The sequence below is a fragment of the Ochotona curzoniae genome, unplaced genomic scaffold (genome assembly GCF_017591425.1).
Source record: "Ochotona curzoniae isolate NIBS_2020 unplaced genomic scaffold, NIBS_Ocur_1.0 contig_78, whole genome shotgun sequence".
NCBI lineage: Eukaryota > Metazoa > Chordata > Mammalia > Lagomorpha > Ochotonidae > Ochotona > Ochotona curzoniae.
Window position 1 is genome coordinate 6,008,697 of NW_024466559.1, and position 19,003 is coordinate 6,027,699.

The 19,003-nt window shown below is 46.8% G+C and overlaps 1 protein-coding gene across 1 annotated transcript in view; it reads right to left on the reverse strand.

Annotated features, from left to right (window-relative positions):
- Positions 1-18,624, reverse strand: part of PRTFDC1 (phosphoribosyl transferase domain containing 1) — a 59,745-nt gene extending 41,121 nt beyond the window's left edge. The window contains exons 1-3 of the mRNA XM_040992539.1: positions 18,577-18,624; positions 12,902-13,008; positions 8,052-8,235 (exon numbers count right to left, since the gene is read on the reverse strand). Coding sequence (XP_040848473.1) covers positions 8,052-8,235; positions 12,902-13,008; positions 18,577-18,624 — 339 coding nt within the window. The remainder of the gene's footprint in view (positions 1-8,051; positions 8,236-12,901; positions 13,009-18,576) is intronic.
- Between the last annotated feature and the right edge of the window lie 379 nt (positions 18,625-19,003).

The following is a 19,003-nucleotide window of genomic DNA, read 5'->3' on the forward strand; positions in this document are numbered from 1 at the left end:
TTCCTCAGGATAAATGTAAATCAGCTTTTATTTATATTTTAAATAAATGACTTATTCACTTGAAAAGTAAGGGGTAGGGGGAGAGGGGAAGAGAGAGGAGGGGAAAAAAGAACAGGGGAAGAGAGAGAGAGAAAGAACTCCCATTCACTGTTTATCCAATGCCCACAACAGCCAGGACTGCACCAGTCTGAGCTGAGTCCCTACCTCCCATGTGGGTGCAGGGATGCACCAAAGCAACATCTGTTGCTTTGCAGGGAGTGTAATAGCAGCAAGTTAGAGGCTGGGCAAGGATTTGAATCCAGTCACTCCATGTTGGAGTGAAGACATTTTTAAGTGGCATTTTAATCATGATGCCCAATGCCTGCCACTAACTCAACTTTAACAATAAATAAATAAATAAATAAATAAATAAATAAATAAATAAATAAATAAATAAATAAAAAATCTGGGGTTGGTACAACAGCTAAGTCCTCACCTTGTATATTCTGGGATCCCACATGGGCACAGGTTTGTGTATCTGCTGCTCCACTTCCCATCCAGCTCCCAGCTTGTGGCCTGGGAAAGCAGTGGAGGATGGTCCAAACCCTTAGGACCCTGTACCTGCTTGGGAGAACCAGAAGAAACTCCTGTTTCCTAGCTTCAGATCAGCTCAGCTCCGGCCATTGTGGCCATCTGGGGAGTGAACCAGCAGATGGTAGATTTTCTCTAACTCTCCCTTTCGTGTATCTGATCTACCTTTCCAACAGAAATAAAGAAATCACTTTTTAAAATCCTTGTACCTATGCCAGTATTCTAGAAAGCTAACTTAAGAAGTCTTGGGTATAATTTATCTCGGTAGACATATTTTGAGTGGTGTGAAGGGCATTAGTGGCTCTCCTAGGGCTCCAGTCCACAGACAGGAAGGAAGGTATAGTTTCGGGTTCCCAGGGGCACACACCCACTCACACTTCCCCCAGTTGCTGCAGTGTCAGCCGCAGCCTTGCTGATTCATCAGCCACTGCTGGCCCGGGGAGGCTGCAAGCCTGCCTGGTCACTTGTGCCTGTGGCATGAGCGGCTGGGCCCCTGACGCACTGCCGTTCCCTTGTGCTTGCAAACAGTCATCCTGTTTTGATGGCACTGGTCTCTCATCTGTCAATGTCTGCTCGAATTCCATTTCTGTTCCCTAGGGGGAAGAATTCTTTTCACCCAAATGCATCCTCTAAATAAATACTAAGATAACCAACAGGAAACAGGAAACTGATTCTTCTCCTGAAAAGCTATGGATGTCAAGTATTTTAATGTATGCCAAATTTACTAAAGCAGTTAACACTAAGATGAGTGTGTGTTTTAAAGATTTATTTTATTTTTACTCAAAAGGCATAATTACAGAGAGGAGAGACAGAGATCATCCACTCACCATCGCACTCCCCAAATAGCCACAAAGACCAGAGTTGAGTTGATCCAAACCCAGGAGCTTCTTTCGGGACTCCCACATGTGTGCAGGGTACCAAGGACTTGGGCCCTTCTCCACTGATTTTTCAGGCCATTAGCAGGGAGCTGGATCAGTTGGGACTCCCATCCGCACAGGATGCTGGGCATGCCAGGTGGAAGCTTTAGCCTATTATGCCACGAGGCCACCCCCTGGGTGTCTCTTTTATATATGTATCTAACATTTTAAAATTAATTTGTATTTTGTTTGAAAGCCAGATAGACACAAAGACACAGATCTACCACCTGCTGGCTCACCCCTCAAATGCCCAGTCTGAAACAGCATTTAGGCCCAAACTAGGGGCCCAGGGCTCACTCTCTCACACTGGAGCAGGGACTGAAGCATTGAGGCGTCACCCACTGCCTTCCAGAATGTGCATGGGTAAGACGTTGGAGGAGAGTGGTCCAGGGCTTGAACCTGGGCCCAGTGATACAGGAGAGTGACTGAGCCACTACAGCTGACTCCCAATCCAGTGCTGGGCTAAGTGCTGAACTGGAGCCATAAGAGAATACACAGGCTACAATAACAGTAATTCCCAGCTGAATTACACCACAAAAAGCATTACCAAAGATTCATAAAGTTATTATTTTCTCATAAATATTTTCCTCAAGTCATTTTATTACACATATAAATGTGTTTTTGTCTTCCCCCCTCAAAATCCGAATTACCAACTGATAACTTTCCTGGAACCTAAAGATTGTCATGAGCTGGATGCTAAGTTTTTGCTTAAATACTTATTTATTTGAAAGATAGCATTATGGAGTATGAGAGAGACAGAGAAAGAGTAATAGAAAGACATATTCCATTGGCTGGTTTATTTCCCAGATGGCAACAGTTAGCATTGAACCAGCCTGAAGTCAGGACCCCAGAGCTTCACCCAAACTTCCCACACAGGTACAGGGGCTCAAGCACTTGGGCCATCCTCTGCTACTTTCCCAGGCCTTTAGCAGAGAGCTGAATTGGAAGTAGAGTAGCCAGGACTTGAACCAGTGTCCACAAGAGATGCTGGACCACAGATGAAGGCTTTATCTGCTATGCCACAGTGCTGGCCCCTCGATACTAATTTTTATACCCTACATCAGGCACACACAATAAAGCCATCCCAGGAAGCGAGCTAGAACCTGGCCTGCTCGCCTTACTATGAGGTGTTTACAAGTCTGGAGGCTTTTATGGGTCTCTGCTCCAAGGGAGGTGGAAAAGATTTGTGTGTGTGTCCAGGAACGGACAGTCTAAGCCTGGCCTGACCTAGTAGCAAATTTGCCCCTGAGTGTGGAGACAGCGGCACACCAGAGCTCTAGATGGAGTGTAGACACCGGTCCCTTGATGGGGATGTTTAAATAGGGAAATGGCCTAACCCCGGGGCGAGCAGGCTGGCTACCACAGGAAACATCCTCTGGGGATATGATGTGCAACAGCAAGGAGGTGGACAAGAGAAGGGACTTGACAATGTGGGACAAAAACAAAGCCCAGGGACAGTGTGCTGGCTTGATAGGCTAGTCCTCTGATTCACAGCACCGGGATCCCGTATGGGCACTAGTTCTAGTCCTGGCTGCTCCCCTTCCAATTCAGCTTCCTGTTTATGGCCTGGGAAGACAGTGGAGGATGTGTCCAAGTTCTCTGGCCCTTACACCCACATGGCAGACCCAGAGGAAGCTCCTGGCTCTTGACTCGGATAGGCTCAGTTCTGGCTGTGGCGGGCATCGGAAAAGTGAACTAGGGGATGGATAATCTTTGTCTCTCCTTCTTTCCGTAATCCAACCTTTCAAACAAAAATAAATAATCTAAAACAAATAGACAAACAAACAAAGCTAAGCTGGAATGTGTGAGACTGGGTGAAGACAGTGAAGACTTAGTCCTGATCATAACCTTCTGCGTTGATCAGAATCAGAGGAAGACATCCCGAGTGCCTAGAACTGAGCCCTGGTTCAGCTCCCAATTCCAGCTTCCTGCTAAAACATGACCTGGGAGGCAGCAGGCAACGGCTCAGGTACTTGGATCCCAGGTACCCAGCATGCAGGCAGCTTGGATTGAATCTGCGGCTTCTGGCTTTTAACTCAACCTAGTTCTGACTACTGCAGGCATCTGGGGAGTGAACAAACTGATGGAAGCTCTGTGTCTTTCTCTCTGCCTTTCACAAAGACAAGAGCTTACACTGGATTAATGGACTAAAGGAATTCAGTATAATTTTATGTTTGAATTCGAAGAAGCTGTCCTACAAAGTTGGGTTTTGTCAGTTTTTTCATGTGTAATATATTATAAATTTACCTTTTTGGATATAATAAAAGCTTTCATACAAAAAAAAATAATAAGAAGAAAAAACAAGGAGTAAGAAGTCAGGCCACATTCCTGTCCCTAAGAACAATGTGTTGTCCTGAAAACATCTGTGCAGAGGCAGCGATAACCATGCCATTGTTCCTGCAGTTGGGAAATGCAAGTATCTGTTCTTGACAAGCTCTCCAGGGAAAGAGACGAGGAGGTAATATTCCCCAACCTGTCCTGTGAAGCCAAAGCAATCCTGACACCAGAATCAGAAAACAACAGTACCAGAACAGAAGGTGATGGTTTGGTAGCCTTCTTGAACATAAATGCAAGAATTCTCAAAAAAAAAAAAAAAAAAAAAAAGAGCAAACTGAATCCCCAGCAACATATGAAAAAGGATCAGATGTCACGGCCAAGAGGAAAGACGATTGTACAGCCAGAAAAACCAATCACTGCGATTTACCAGGTGTATCAGTCTAGACAAAGCACTTCACAATAGTCATGATTTTTTAAGCAAAAGAAAAAAAGAAACAGACTCTTATAAAACTAGGAATACAATGAACTTTCTTGGCCCAATAAAGAATATCTCCCAAAAGACCACTATTAAATCCCATGATTGGAGAACAAAGAAAGAATATTTTCTTCCAAAATTCCTATTCAGTATTGTACAGTAGGCCATGGATAGGGCAATAAGGGAATTCACAGGTGGACATTCATCAAGGAAAAGTAAAAACATACCTATCCAGAAAAAAAATAATTATCTTCCAAAAGAGGGGCTGGCACCAAGGTATAAGCCAGTCTTCTGCCTGTGCTGCCAGTAACCCATATGGGTGTTAGTTCAAGTTCTGGCTGCTCCACTTCCAATCCAGGTCCCTACAAATGTATTTGAGAAAATAGCAGAGGATGGCCCATTTCCCTGGACTCTGCACCCATGTGGGAGACCTGGAAGAAGCTCTTTCCTCCCATTTCTGGACCAGCTCAGCTCTGACCATTGTGGCCAGTTGTGGGGTAAGCTAGCGGATGCAAAACCTCTCTGTGTCTCCTTCTCTTTCTCTGTAATTTTACTTTCCAAATGGGGGTTGGGGGGGAGAAGAACTTTGAGAAAGCTACTAGAAGGGCAAATTTCAAAAAGTCAAAGCATTCAATACACAAAAATCCATTAAATCCATTGTTATATGGGTATATATGTTAAACCCACAAATAACAGGGAATTGAAATCTGATGAAAAAATTTTAAAAATCATTCTGTATGAAAATGAAAAAAAAATTTCTATATAGTAGTTACCATTAATCAGGGAAAACACGAGATATTTCTCTTTTGGGGACTGACTTATTTCACTAGATATAATGGTCTCCAGTTGCATCCATTTTCTCATGTGCATGAGTGAGATCGATATTTTGAGATTTGAGGATTGTTTACAGCCTTACTCTTGAGGAAGTGGTTCTTCTCCTTACTCCTCGTTAACTTCTTTAGTTGGTGGAGGCTTGCACATGTGATTATAAACAGTAAGTTGAAAGTATGTCATTGCAAAAATTAAAAGTTAAAGAAGGAGGAGAAAGAGTGGAAGAAGGGAAGGGTTATAAGGTGGAAAACTCCACAATTCCCTTCAAACTATACATATGAAGTATGTGAAATTTGTTCCCTTTGTATAAATACAAAAGTAAAGACAAGATAAATGAAAAAAAATTCCACTGATTGGAAAATCTATCCTGAAAATGTACCAAACAAAATACAAGAAGAATTCTCAAAACTCAATAATAAAACAGCAATTTTGAAAACAGGTGACACATTTGAACACACACAAAGAAACAAGTGCAAGTATATTCAACTCCATCATTCAGTGGGGATTACAAGCTAAAATTACAAGACCTTAGCACCTACTCCAAAAGGTAAAGCAAAAAGCAGAAAATAACAAGTGACTCCAACACCGGTGCCCACGCAAAACTGTTCAGTCACTGGGGAGAGCCATTTAGCTATTGTTTCTCTATCCTTCCCATAGAACACACCAGTCTAGGTCTCAGACATTTACTAAGGTGAAAGGAAGAGGTAAGCACACATGGGAAGTTACATGGCAATATTTACAATCGCTGGACCCATGATCATCCCCATATGGAACCAGCCCAGATACCCTTCAGTCACTGAATGGGTTACACAACTACACTATAGCCACATCAGAGAATCCCACCTGACAATAAAAAGCATTGGACGACCAACACAATATGGGAGAATCTTCAAGGCATGACGTCAAGGTTTATGGAAGCTGTGACTGTGACAAATGATGACTTGTTTATGAACCTATCAATGTGGCTGGCTCAATTATAGCAACTTAACCAACCACATGCACTTACCAACTCTCAAACAATAAAATGGGCTGAATGTACCTGTAGCTACATTGTACTGGAACTTCAAGAACTTTGACTTGAACTTACAAGAGTTTATAGAAGGATTTTTTTTAAAGCTATTAACCAGAGATGAATAAAGCAAGGATGAGGGTCAAGTGACAAAAACCTTGTTTGTGATAAAGGAAACCCAAAAGAAGTTCTCATATAAGGTAAGACCAATGAATTATGGCCAAAGTGTCTGTAAAGAGAGTACTTTAAGAAATAAGAACCAGGGATAGCCATCTGGAGCCCTGGTTAAGACCCCTGTGTTCCACATCTGCAAGCTTGTGTTCAAGTCCTGGCTCTGCTTCCAACAACAGCTTCCAGAGCACGTGCATTCTGGGAGGCAATGGTGACGGCTCAAGTCCTTGGGTCCCTGCCACTCACACGGAAGACTGAGATCTGAGCTCCGGACTTCAGCCGGGCATAGCCCTGTCTGCTGTACATTTTGCAGAGGCAATCAGTAGATGGAAGACCTCTATGGCTTTCAAACAGTAAAGAATGAACTAATTTTCCAGCTTTCCTAGAAGGGAGGGCAGTGAAAGAGTCACAGAAGAGTGTGATAGAACCGGTACTGTGGTGAGTAAGTTAAACTGCTGCCTGCTCTGCCAGCATCCCATATGAGCACCAGTCTCTGCTTCAGCTCCACCTCCCTGCTGGTGCACCTTAGAAAGCAGCAGAATATGGCTGGGCCAAACTTTTGGGTCCCTGCACTCACGCAGAAGATCCAGATGAAGTTCATGGCTCCCGACTTTGGACTGACCCAACCCTGGTCATTCGGGGAATGAACCAGAGATTGGAAGATCTCCCTCTCTTTGTAACTCTACCTTTCAAGTAAGAGAAGTCTTGAAAACAAAAAACAAACAAACAAACCTGTAAAATAATAAACACATGTTGACTTAAGCCACTAAGTTTGTGATGAATTTTGGAGTGAAGCAGTACACAGCCAAACGCAAAGAATGATTAACAAATTAAAACGTGCCAACCTAATTCAGTCAATGAGAATATCTTAATACTTTATTTGACAAAGAGTACCGGACAGATAGAGAGACCTATCTCTCATCTGCTGATTTACTCCTCAAATAAGAACAACAGCTGGAGCTGGGCCAGGCTGAAGCCAAGAGCTGGAAACTCAATTCTTGAGTCTCCTGGTGGATGACAGGGACCCAGACACTTCAATCTTCACCTGCTGCCCTTGAGGAAGTTGGAGTCAGGAGCTCAAGCCAGGCATTGAACCCAGTAACTGCGACATGGAATGTGGGGAGTCAGTCACCAGGTGAAACCTCTGATCCCTGAGAGCATTCTAAGATTTGCATTCCTAAGAGCTCCTCACTCAGTGATCAAGTTCATTTTCAGGATTGAGGATACACTGACTCAAATAGCAAGAACCCAGGGAGAAAAGGATGCTGTCCGGTGGTGTGGAGGGGGGAGTGTGTATCCAAAGCTCATGAAAGACTGGGGAAGGCCGGGCCCCATCACTCCCACACTGGACAATGTGCTGTGTCTCTGAGGCTTTGCCTTCCCCCCTCTGCCCCAGGCGAGGAACGGCAGCAGCCACCTGTGGATGGAGTCTCTGGGCTGGACAGCTCCCCAAGCCCAACAGGGATCCCCTGGGAAGACACATGCAGTTAGGTTCCCTGGATTCACTCGATGCTACCCATACCTTCTGGTGAGGCTGGGCATCGGGAAATTCACCACCGGCAGAGAACACAGGCGTCATGAAAGGCAGTCTTGCCAGGCATGTGAAAACAGTCACCAGTAACTACCTAAGTTCTGAGCCAGCTGCAGCAGTCCAAAAAATGAACCAAGGACATAAAAATACTCTGCACATGCATTTACAAATTTTAAAACCACATTCTCCATTTGTAAGGCTTTTGAATCGTTCTGATACCTCTGTTCCAAAGACACACACACAATACAGATGGGAAACGGCCTGACTTACCCGGTAGCTTTTCAGGCGGATGAAGTCAACTTTCATAGAGACACAGCGATCTGAATTCCGGCTGATGTTCTTCAACTGATCTACCAGGTCAGCACAAAACTTGTAGCCTCCTTTGAGCACACACAGGACCATGAGGTCACAGTAGCCTATGTCCTTCATGATGTCCTTAGCCAGCCTCTCTATTCTGGAAGAAGCCAGGATGAAAGACACATAAGTGCACAATAATATCCTGAACAACTGTGTGCCTTTAATAAAAATGCATGGTGTATGCTATATCCTGGATTACTTAGGGAAAGGTGCAGAAGTATCTGGGGAACAGAAACCTAGAGTGAAAAGCATGGTTAGAGGCTGGCACCATGGCATGGTACGTTAAGCCTCTGCCTGTGACATCCTGTATGGGTGCTGGTCCAAGCCACGGCTGCTCCACTTCCAGTCCTGCTCCCTGCTTATGTCCTGGAGAAGCCACGGGAAAGCCAAGGCCCATGTGCTTGAGTTGCTGCACTCATGCAGGAGAGCCAGAGGGAGCTCCTGGCGCCTAGCTTTGGAACAGCTTAGCTCCCCTGGCAGCCATGTGAGGAGTGAGCCAGCAGATGGAGGATTTCTCCATCTTGCTCTGTGTAGCCACGCCTTTCAAATAAAATCAACCTACCTAAAAAGTGCAGTTAAGGCTGGGCGTGAATCGCTTCTTGGCCTTTTGGCTAAGATCAAGGCTGGGCGTGGACAGAATGTCTGGAATGTACTTCTGATAGCTAGTAAGCTACACTATATCCTTGTTCCCCTGTGTCACAGGAATCATTTGGGTGTGACAGGTCAAAGTCAAGCCAGCTGCTATCCCACACCTACAGAGCCCAACATCCACCGTCACTGAGATAAGTTGGTGTCTCATAAGCCTACCCCACCCTATGACCTTCCTGGGCATGGCAGGTGGTGTCAAAGTACGCCAGGCGCCTCACTTGACTGAGGAAAAGCTAGGAGCCATTCATGGGCAGGAGACAGGTTTTTCACGGGACACAGGCGCAGTGAGGCCCCTGGTGCTCTGTGAGGCATGGAGGTCTCATGTGGAATGGCCCCTCTATTCTTCTGCGTCATAATCCTCGTGTCCTTAGAGCAGTGGATGTGAACAGCTCAAAGGAAGGCAAGACCTGGCACACATCTTTAGAAAAATCCACACTAGCACTTAACACAGAGTTAGGTTGAGAATAAAGGGAGTGATCGATCTATCTACTCTACCTACGTGATAGCATGGTTCATATATGCATAACCATATACTCAATACAGATGCATACACACATATAGATAAAGAGTGGTACGTCGTCAGGCACTGTTTCTCAAAATATGCACATCAAGAAGTATGTGAGACACGACCATGGTCCCACCAGGCGGGCTCTCACCGGACAACACAGAATGTTGGCAAGGCACACAGAGAAGCCACACGCCTCCAGCACTGCTGATGGGAGTGGAAAATGGCGCAGCCACTTTGGAAACTAAACTTCCTTAATCTTACCAGAAAACCTGGAATTCCTCTCTGAGCAATCATCCTGGAGGAATGAGCAGACCCCGTAGAGACCTACATGCCTATGTTTGTAGAAGCCTGATTCACAATAGCCAAGGTTTAGAAGCCCAAATGTGCACTAGTAAGTCAATCAATGATTAGATAGCACAGGACTTCACTTCTACGACATATCCACAAAGGACCCATGGATAACGCAGCTGCCAGACCCTGAGGGTGAGCAGCAACTGTGAGAGGCTGTGCTGCCTAGAGGGTTTCCCCATTACATTTAACAAAAAACCCTTGCAGTGTTTGTTCACAAGGGGTGGATTTTGTAATATGTAAATTCTATCTCAACACATTTATCTGAGGGGTGAGAAGAGGAGGCATTCTTGAGCCATACCCCACACCACTGTTCAGGATTTCTACACAAGAAAGCTGGCAAATATGCATTTTATGAAAGCTCACTTCAGTCCAGGAAAAGGGCTATGGTCACTTTATCAGACTCAATGATATTCTAGATAAAACCCAATGAAGGGGTCCAGTGCGGTGGCCTAGCCACTAGAGTCCTCGCCTTGATCGTGCCAGGATCGCATACAGGCTCCAGTTCGTGTGCCAGAGGCCCCACTTCCCATCTGGCTCCTTGCTTATGGCCAAGACCTTGGGATCCTGCACCTGCGTGGGAGACCTGGAAGAAGTTCCTGGCTCCTGGCTTTGGATCAGCTCAGCACCAGCCATTGTGGTCACTTGAGGAGCAAATTGTTGGACAGAAGATCTTCCTGTCTTTCTTCTCTGTATACCTGACTTTGCAATAAAAATATAATAAAGCTTACCAAAAAAAATGAAGCCAGAAAATCCAGGTTTAACAATGACAACAAAAAAGGCAGGGATTTGTTTACACGAGGGCTCCGCAAACCTGTGTTAGGGGAACCCTTGAAAGCGATGGGGAAGTGAACTGCATACAAAGCCCCCTTACACACACACACACACACACACACACACACACACACACACACTGGTTTAACTGCTCAAGTCAGGCAGGTGCTTTCCTATCTTGTCTTTCAAAGTACCTGCAACTTGAATATACCTCGTGTTTGTTTAGACAACTGGGAAAGTCAGTGATGTGGGAAATGTTAAATTTTCCAAATTTCTTTGATTAAGAAGTTTTTCTACCCTGGTAGGATCAGATTTGCATTAGCATTCTATGGAAACCATCTTAGCTCATAAACAAGCCCAAATTGGAACTAGGTTTAGCAATATACCACAAATTGAGTCTGGACATACTTGTCCAGTGGAAAAATCTCAGAATTTGGGTGAATGACACTCCTCTAGGCTTCCTGACGGTCAGATGGAATGTTGGCAACACAAGCAGTCTTCAAAAAGTTCAGAAAAAAAAGTAATGCGAGGTGGGCATTGGGTGCAGTGGTTAAGACACATCTGCACTATGTGCATCCTGTAGAGTGTACATGGGTTCGAGTCCCAGCTCCACCCCTACGCCAGTTTCCTGCCAATGTGTACCCTGAGTGGCAGCTCTTGGCAGCTCAAGGACTCAGGCACTTTCCACCCACATGAGAGACCCAGAGTCCCGACCCTGGCTTGCATCTGTCCAAGCCCTGGCTGTGGCAGGCATTTGGGCCTTTGACTCTCCTCTGTCTTTCGAATAAAACAAACTGTGCAAGGGTTTCAAGTTTCTTTTGAATTAAAATACATGGGCCTTTCTTAACTCCATTTTTCCATGAACTTTTAAGTTCCCTCCTCCACCATTGAGCATTTCTGAACTTTTCTTTGGCTTTGAGGATCTATTTCATAAAGTTAGAACTCCAATGAAGTGGGTAGGATTGAGCTGGACTACAACACCTATTGGTTCACGAGGAAGACAGGGCTGGAAACAGAACCAACCCAGCAATCGCAATGACCAGCATGTGCATAAGCTGACTGGGGCGATGGACGGTGTTGGAATCTGTACTAGCAAACTCAAGAATCAGATCTGGGATCATCTCAGATGAAGTTTCTTTAGAGATCCCTCCAACTGAACTGCTGATCTTAGAACCCCGACCATCAAGAGACTGTCAGCCAGTGGACTCTGAATAGGTTTCATTGCGATCGGAACTGTGAGATTGGCAGCAATCCAGAACTGATGAACTATCAAAACTGTTTGAGCAGGACCCTCGGAGCGTAGCTCCTGTTGGGATGGGGATGGGTGGGAGGTTGGGTGGGGCTTTTCCCTTTGTTACTCCCCTAACCCCAGATACAGGGAAAAATGATAATATTAGCGTGGAAACAATGGTATTACCCACTTTCACCCTATAGCCCTTGACCCTTTGTACCCCAATCAACTAAGATTAAAATAAATTAATTAAAAAAAAAGAAAGATTAAAAAAATATTTTAGAACTCCATCCTGAAAATGTTTTACTGTAACAGACTGAAAAAACAAAAACAAAAACAAAACGGAGGGGCTGCAGTGCAAGCCATGGGTTGGAGTGAGATGTCTGCTCTTGACTTAAACTGCTGCCCACTGCCATCCTTATTCCAGATTCTGGTCCACTGAAGAATCAGTGCCGAGACTCTTGTGAAAACCATAGAAAACCTTAGCTTGTTACCCATAGATATGTGTAGGCCTCTAAGTTTGACTTTCGCGCCAGAAACCCAAGGCCAGTGGATAGGGAGTCAGGCACTTGGCATTGACACAGGGGCATTAGTGATCACACCTGCAAGTCACCACGATGTGGGGCTAAACAGGAGGAGCAACACTGGCAGGTGACTGAGGGTCACCGCCCAGGAGACAGAAAACCCTGGTTTTGGAACAGGCCAAGGGCAAGATAGAAGGCAGGGGGAACGAACATAGACACACTAGGAAAACAAGAAATCGTGTTTTTTGAGCTAGCTCTCAGCATATAGGTTGAGGCGGCAAATGCTGCTACTTTGTATCACTAGCACCGGTTTAAGAAATGTCGATGGAAAAAAAAATGTCATTGGAAACCAAGAACTAGTCCACCTGGGAGACACGACTTGGTGCAAAAGAATCCAAAGTTGCAGGAAAATCCAGAGGCATTCTAGGAAGTCAAGATGCCTTCGGTTTCTCCCGTCAGCTCAGGAGCCTGTGGGAAGTGTGAGACTGAGGGCCTTGAACACAAAGCTTTCCTGGCCCGATCAATATCTCTGTTTATCTCCAGGCTGTGCCGGGGAATGGCTAGGCCCACATATTCTTCCTACATTCCCCTTGGACGGACATCCAGGTGAACCACCTGGCCAACACATACAGGCCCAACCGGGCTCTCCGATAAAATCTTTCTGCCACAATACAATGGGGCAGCCCGGCCCACCTTTTGCACCAGGACCCCTGCAGGTGCGTACACTCACCTGTCCATGATGATGCCGTGTGGGATAAGCACATACTCCAGGTCACTGTAATAGTGCTGCGGGTATGTGAACAGGTTCAAGTCATAGCCGGGCCAGTCATCCTTGATCTGTGCGAAAAACAAAGGAATTACATAATGCTGTTTTGAGTTGGAAATGCACCTTGAGACATAAAGACATGACACAGTGGCTACATGGTTTGGGACACAGAAAACTGAACACGGGGGAACAGGTCTGGCAATCCCATCACAGCAGCAGGAAATTACATTCTCTCACCCTGGAAAGCAGTCCCTGGGGCCAGATGGCTTGTTGGCAACAACCTCATACAACGATCTGATAAAGGATCTGTGACTGAAGGGATGAGAATACTCCACTCCTAAGACCTGACAGTGGACAGAACAGAAACTCAAAAACTGATATTCCTCTCGGCAGGACTGTTTCTATCAGTAATTGTATGCTTTATACACAAACTGCGAAACTGTCCCAAGTATACCAGCATAAAAAACTGAATAAGACACATTAATATACATTTATTATATATGCTGTTACATTTCTGCTCCCTGTAAATGACTCATCTGCTTAGGAAAGATTACTAAGTAAAAGTGCAGTATTAGGGCCAGCACAGTGGCATACTAAGCAGCAGCAGCAGCACACCATATGGGCACTGGTTCATGTCCTGGCTGCTCCACTTACAATCCAACTCCTTGGTAAAATGCCTGAGAAAGCACCGAAAGATGGTTCAAGTGCTTGGACAACTGCACCATGCACTCTTCGCTCCCGAATGGCTCAGCCCTGGCTTTTGTGGTCTTTTGGGGAGCGAAATCAGTGGGTGGAACATGTAATCTACCTTCCAAACAAATAAATATATCTTTAACAAAGAGAGAGAGACTAAAACAAAATTCATCGTCAAGGGTAGACACAAGACTAGGTGGTTAAGCTGCCAGTTGGCACAACCACATCCCACATGAAAATGCCTAGGCCCTGTCCCCAGCTCTGCTGCCATTTCCAGTTCCCTGCTAATGCATTCTAGGAAGTTTCAGCCATGGTTCCAGTCTTTGGGTGCCTGCCACCCATGGTGGAGACCTGGTTAGAGTTCCTCGTTCCTGGTTAATGGGAAGTGAACCAGAAAAAGGGAGTTTCTGGGTCTCCCGTGTGTGCAGGTTCCCAGGACATTGGGCCAGACTCTGTTGTTTAATGCCACAAGCCAGGAGTTTGATAAGCAGTAGGGCAGCTGAGACACGAACTGGCACCCATACTGGGGTGTCGGCACTTGCAGGTAGAGGATTAGCCAACTGAACCATCCGCTGACCCCTAGAAACATTTTCTTTTTTTTAGCCAGACCTTCTTAGCCCCTTCCCTCCCACCCTAGGTCCCAAACCACCCCTTCTCCCTGGACAACTACAAGAACTGGTATACTTGTTTCCTGGTTTCCATTCTCACAGCCCTCCCATGTGGCAGCTGGAGCACTCCTTTCAACACATTGCATTGTATTTACACGGCCTTCAACTTTGAGACCTTCCCTGTCCCCTCTGGGTGAACTCTAGGGGCCTTACCATGCCCTTCACGGGGGTCCATCTCTATCTTGCCTCAGCCTGCTCTTGCACCACCTCCTTGCTCATCCAAGGAGGACCTGTTTTTTTTTTATTTGTTTGTTTGTTTTTCCCTACAACCCTCTTGCCTCGGCTATTCCCTACAGCTTGCTCACCTCTCTCCAGACTTTATCCCACGTCATCTGTCACCTGTACAGAGACCTTTCCTGGCAATACAAAGTTCTCTCTTCCTTCCACACTCATTTCTGTATCCCTGTAGCTAGCTAGACTTTCCTTCACAGCTGTGTTCCCACTGCTTTTGTGTGTGTGTGTGTGTGTGTGTGTGCACGTGTGTGTGTGTGTGCACATGCATGCTTGCCCTGCCTCATCTCTTCCCATTGAAGCCTTCTTGCAGACACTTATCTTATTCATTGTGGAAGGCCCAATGCCTAGAACTCTAAAGTGCTCAAAACCTTTCCAAGAATGAATGGCATGGTCCCACCCTCAAGCTACCAATCTAAATATACCCAAGCTCTGGCCTCAAGCCTCAAGTTATCTCCTTATGATAAAGCATATCACTGAGCAAGGCTCTGGACACACCTTCCTCCCATTCCAGCATGCAGGCTGATGGCTAGAGGGGGAAGGAAGGTCACCTGCATTCTAGGGAAGGAACACATTACCACCTCAGCTGAGTGGGTGGGAGAGTTGGCACATGACTGCTCTGCCTCTTGCCCTTACAATTCCTGGAGCCTGCTAGATTCTCCAATATCACAGTGCTTGGCTGGTTGGTCCAAGCCTTACAGATTCTGTGTGTAAAAGGTCCCAACAGCAGGTCACAGCAGAGAAAGTCCAAGAACCCTGGCCAGCAACTGGGCTACAGGGAACTTACATAGGTGCTTAGCACTCCCTAGCTCCTCTTATAGACCACACACACTTTGACTCTCTTCCCAAGGGTCTGCACCCAAGGGTCCCTTAACCAGTGATCGTCCAAATCCGTTCTTCCCATTACATGAGTCCCCACTGTCCCCTACTCTGGCTGGATCTCAGTGACTAGTCCGTCCCCAATTCAAGAGCTGGGCTCTAATGCTGCTCTCCTCTAAGAATCAGACCCAAGCAAGCCTGTGGACTAGGAACTGAGAGACAGAAAACAAGACACATAGAGCACCCAATATGTGGGTACACAGTAAATAATAAATGGTGCCCTTCAAAAAAAAAAAAGACAAGACTGCCAAAAAATGAGTGCCTGCAGGGTAAAGAGAGGGGAAGAAGATGAGAAATAAAGGCAGCCTGCACAGGAAAGCTCCAACAGACACACACAGGTCAGAGGTTCCTGGGTCGATATCCACAGAATAGACTCAGAAGGGCAACACACCTGAGCCAAGTTTGCCATCTGGGAGAATTTGGCAATGAACTTCTCCGAGTATGAGTGCCTTCCTCTACAAAAAGCAGTCACATGGCTGTGGTGAAGATGGACTCAAATGGACACAAGATACCAGGTGCACATCAGTGTCTGGCCTACATTAATTATGCAATGAATGTTCACACTTGGGCAGATTAAAACATACATCACTGAAAGACAAATTACATGTTTTCATTCACTTAAGGAAGTGTGTCAAACTGACCAACAGTCTCATTAGCCTAATTAAAGCTATGCATTTTAAACAGGAAGCAATGTAGTGCTTTGAGACCATTCTGTAATTCAAATTGGCCATTATTTCCAATCCCATTTTTAAAAAACCACAACAGTAAAAACTGCGTAGTTATTATTGCAAGATGAAGGATGCCCTGGCTGAAGTTGTTATCATCCTTACCAGTGTGGGCAAAGTGTGTTGTGAATAAAGCTGAACCTGCGGCAACAAAACTGGCCACCAAGTGTAGATAATTATGGTATTCACTTGCTTTTTAAAAAAAAAAAAAAATCAAAACAAGACCTCCTAAAATAGCTTCAGTTTCCTGGAGAATCAGTTCTAGGTTTATTCCGCACAATACTTCCTCCGTTCAAAGCAGCAAAGCATCGCCAAGCTGGGCAAGTGACAAACACATCCAACCAATGCATTTTATACATCAGAATCCAGAGCTCAGTCTCACATTTCAAGATATACCGACAGCCTCCTTTCTGAACCATTTTTCCCCACTGAGAATAGCTGTTGCACTGTTGTTGTTTTTTTTTTCCCCCAGGATCTTTCCTAGTGGAAACACGGAGCAGCCAGCTTATCTATGCACCCATACCCCCGTGAGCTCCAGCAGGCAGGGGCTGCTGTGGGTCAAGTTGGCATCTACCCTTACAGCAAAGGGAGCTTCAGTCCTTGGGTCTCCTTTCAAACTCCAGAAGAGAAGCTCAACAGCCTACATCCAGAGCCTCAAAGCATCATGGGCAGCAGCCTCAGAAACACAACTTTAAGAACAGGGTCCGAGCAGTTTGCTGAGAGAAGACCCCCAAAGGAACAAGAGGGGCTCCATAGACCAATATCACCTTCTATCTCACATGTCTTCCTCTGCTGGAGTGCGTTCAACACCCGCCAGGTAACACTTGTGGCAGCCAGGTAAAGCTGTTTTTAGGTGGACCTCGTATCACCTGCCACACAGCCACCTAGTCCCGGAGGATGAGGATAGAAGCAGGGATGAGGGAGAGTCAGCTCAAACAGAAACACAACCGTCTTTGTGGATGCTTCTTGTTTCCATCAAGCTTGCTCATGTGGAGACCATGCAAGCTCTCCTACAATGCTTCGGTAGGCATCAAGCCAGCCGACCAACCAACCATACCCAAACAACCTGACATTTCCAAAAAGCCAAGTGGACAGAGTTCTTAACTTCTCACCCCAAAGAAATGACAGAAAGGTTCCAGTCAAGATTACCGGTGAGCTCAATGGCCCCAGATCAAGTGGAAGACTGGCCCTCTTCTCTGTGGCCGAACCACATCTCCCATAGCCCAGTGGGGCAAAGGTCTAAAACCAATTGTTGCTAATAAGTACTAACGTCCCATCTCCTCAATACATGGGAGAGTCACCTGGAGGCAGAAGTCCTCCCAAGTTTCTCACTAGTCCCTTCTGCACAAAATACACTTCTTTGGCTTAGCTTCCCCAGCCACCTGCCTTTGCAAGACTCCCAACTCAGAAAATTCTTCTTCATCCATCTCTGGATGAATCATAATACCTATCGGTACCATACCAGAACCTAGATGGATTCTTTCAATCACTCCTGCACCTGCCTTACCTCAAACACACAGACACAACAAGAAGCTCCTATCAGCCTGCTCATTTCCCTGAATGCCCACAAAGGCCTCTAATGGCAGGTAAAACCCGGAACCAGCTGGTCCACCACGTGAATGGGAGTGAACTCAACCAACAGCCTCCCTTACCTGCTGCTTCGGGGGGGTGGGGAGGGGTATGGAGCTGGAAATCAGGAGCTGGAGACTAGAATTGAATCCACAAACTCCAAAATGGGAGTGTAGGTATCTTAGCTGCCATGTCAAATGTCCTCATCAGTAACCAAGTCCCATCTCCATCTCTAAAATTCCATCCTGGAACCTCAGCTTTCTGGCAGCATGAGGGCAAGCAAATCCTGTTTCTACCTTGCACCGGTGCTGTGGCCCGGATGAGGAGTCAGCCTCGGTTGGTTTACACCTCCGAAAAAATGGGAGACGTAAGAGACCCACTTGCAGAGATGGGAGGACTGGATGAACCCAGTTAAAGGCCCAGGGCCAATGGCCAACACACACATGCTACCTGTCCCCTTTCCCCTCCCGCACTCAAACTTGCCACTCACCCCAGTAATGCTCCCACTCCAGTTTACCTCTCTCTCCCTCCCTGCCCGAGGTGCCAGGACCTTCCTCCCCACCAGCGTTTGAATGGGGACAGGGACTGCGCGGGCCAAGCTAGGGAATAGCAGGGCATGGAGACAAAGTGCGCAGGGGAACTCCGAGCCCAAGACTCGTGTTGGCGCCTCCAACCAAGGAACGTTGGACTGGGTCCCGCAAGCCGCCCCCCACCCCCTGAGCCGAGCAGTGACAGCCTGGGTGGGGGCTGGGTCCGAGGCCCCTCGGCTGCGTGACAAAACAAAGGTGAGGACCTGCTGCTACATTCACAGCCCCCGTCCCCTTCCTCCTCCTTTTCCTCCCTCTCCCACGAAGAGTAAGGACTCAGCATTTACCACGACGCCGCGCCCGCGATCTGGAGCCTCCTCGCTCCTCCCGGCCATGTTTTCTCCTGAGGCAAAGCGGGAAAACAAGGGTCCAGGGCTGGGGGCAGGGGGCGGGGATAGAGCTGCCGCCCCGCCCCGGGCCAGCCGGCGGGAAAGCCGGATCCTGGCGCCGCTCCGGGACCTCAGCCGCTGTGCGCTTGCCTCCCCGGCCTGCTGCAAGCCTACAACTCGGCGCTCAGCGGAAGGGCTTGTCCCCAGCCACGCACAAGCAGAGCTCCAGCATTGCCAGTGCGCGCGGGGTGGCGCGCTCCCTGGCACGCGGGTTCAAATCCGACATCCACCCTCGCGGACGCGTTCGCCTCGTCACAGGTGGTCAGGCGCTCGCCACTCTGGAATTGGGTAATCCCTGTTTGGGGGGACTTGCCCAGGGCCCAGT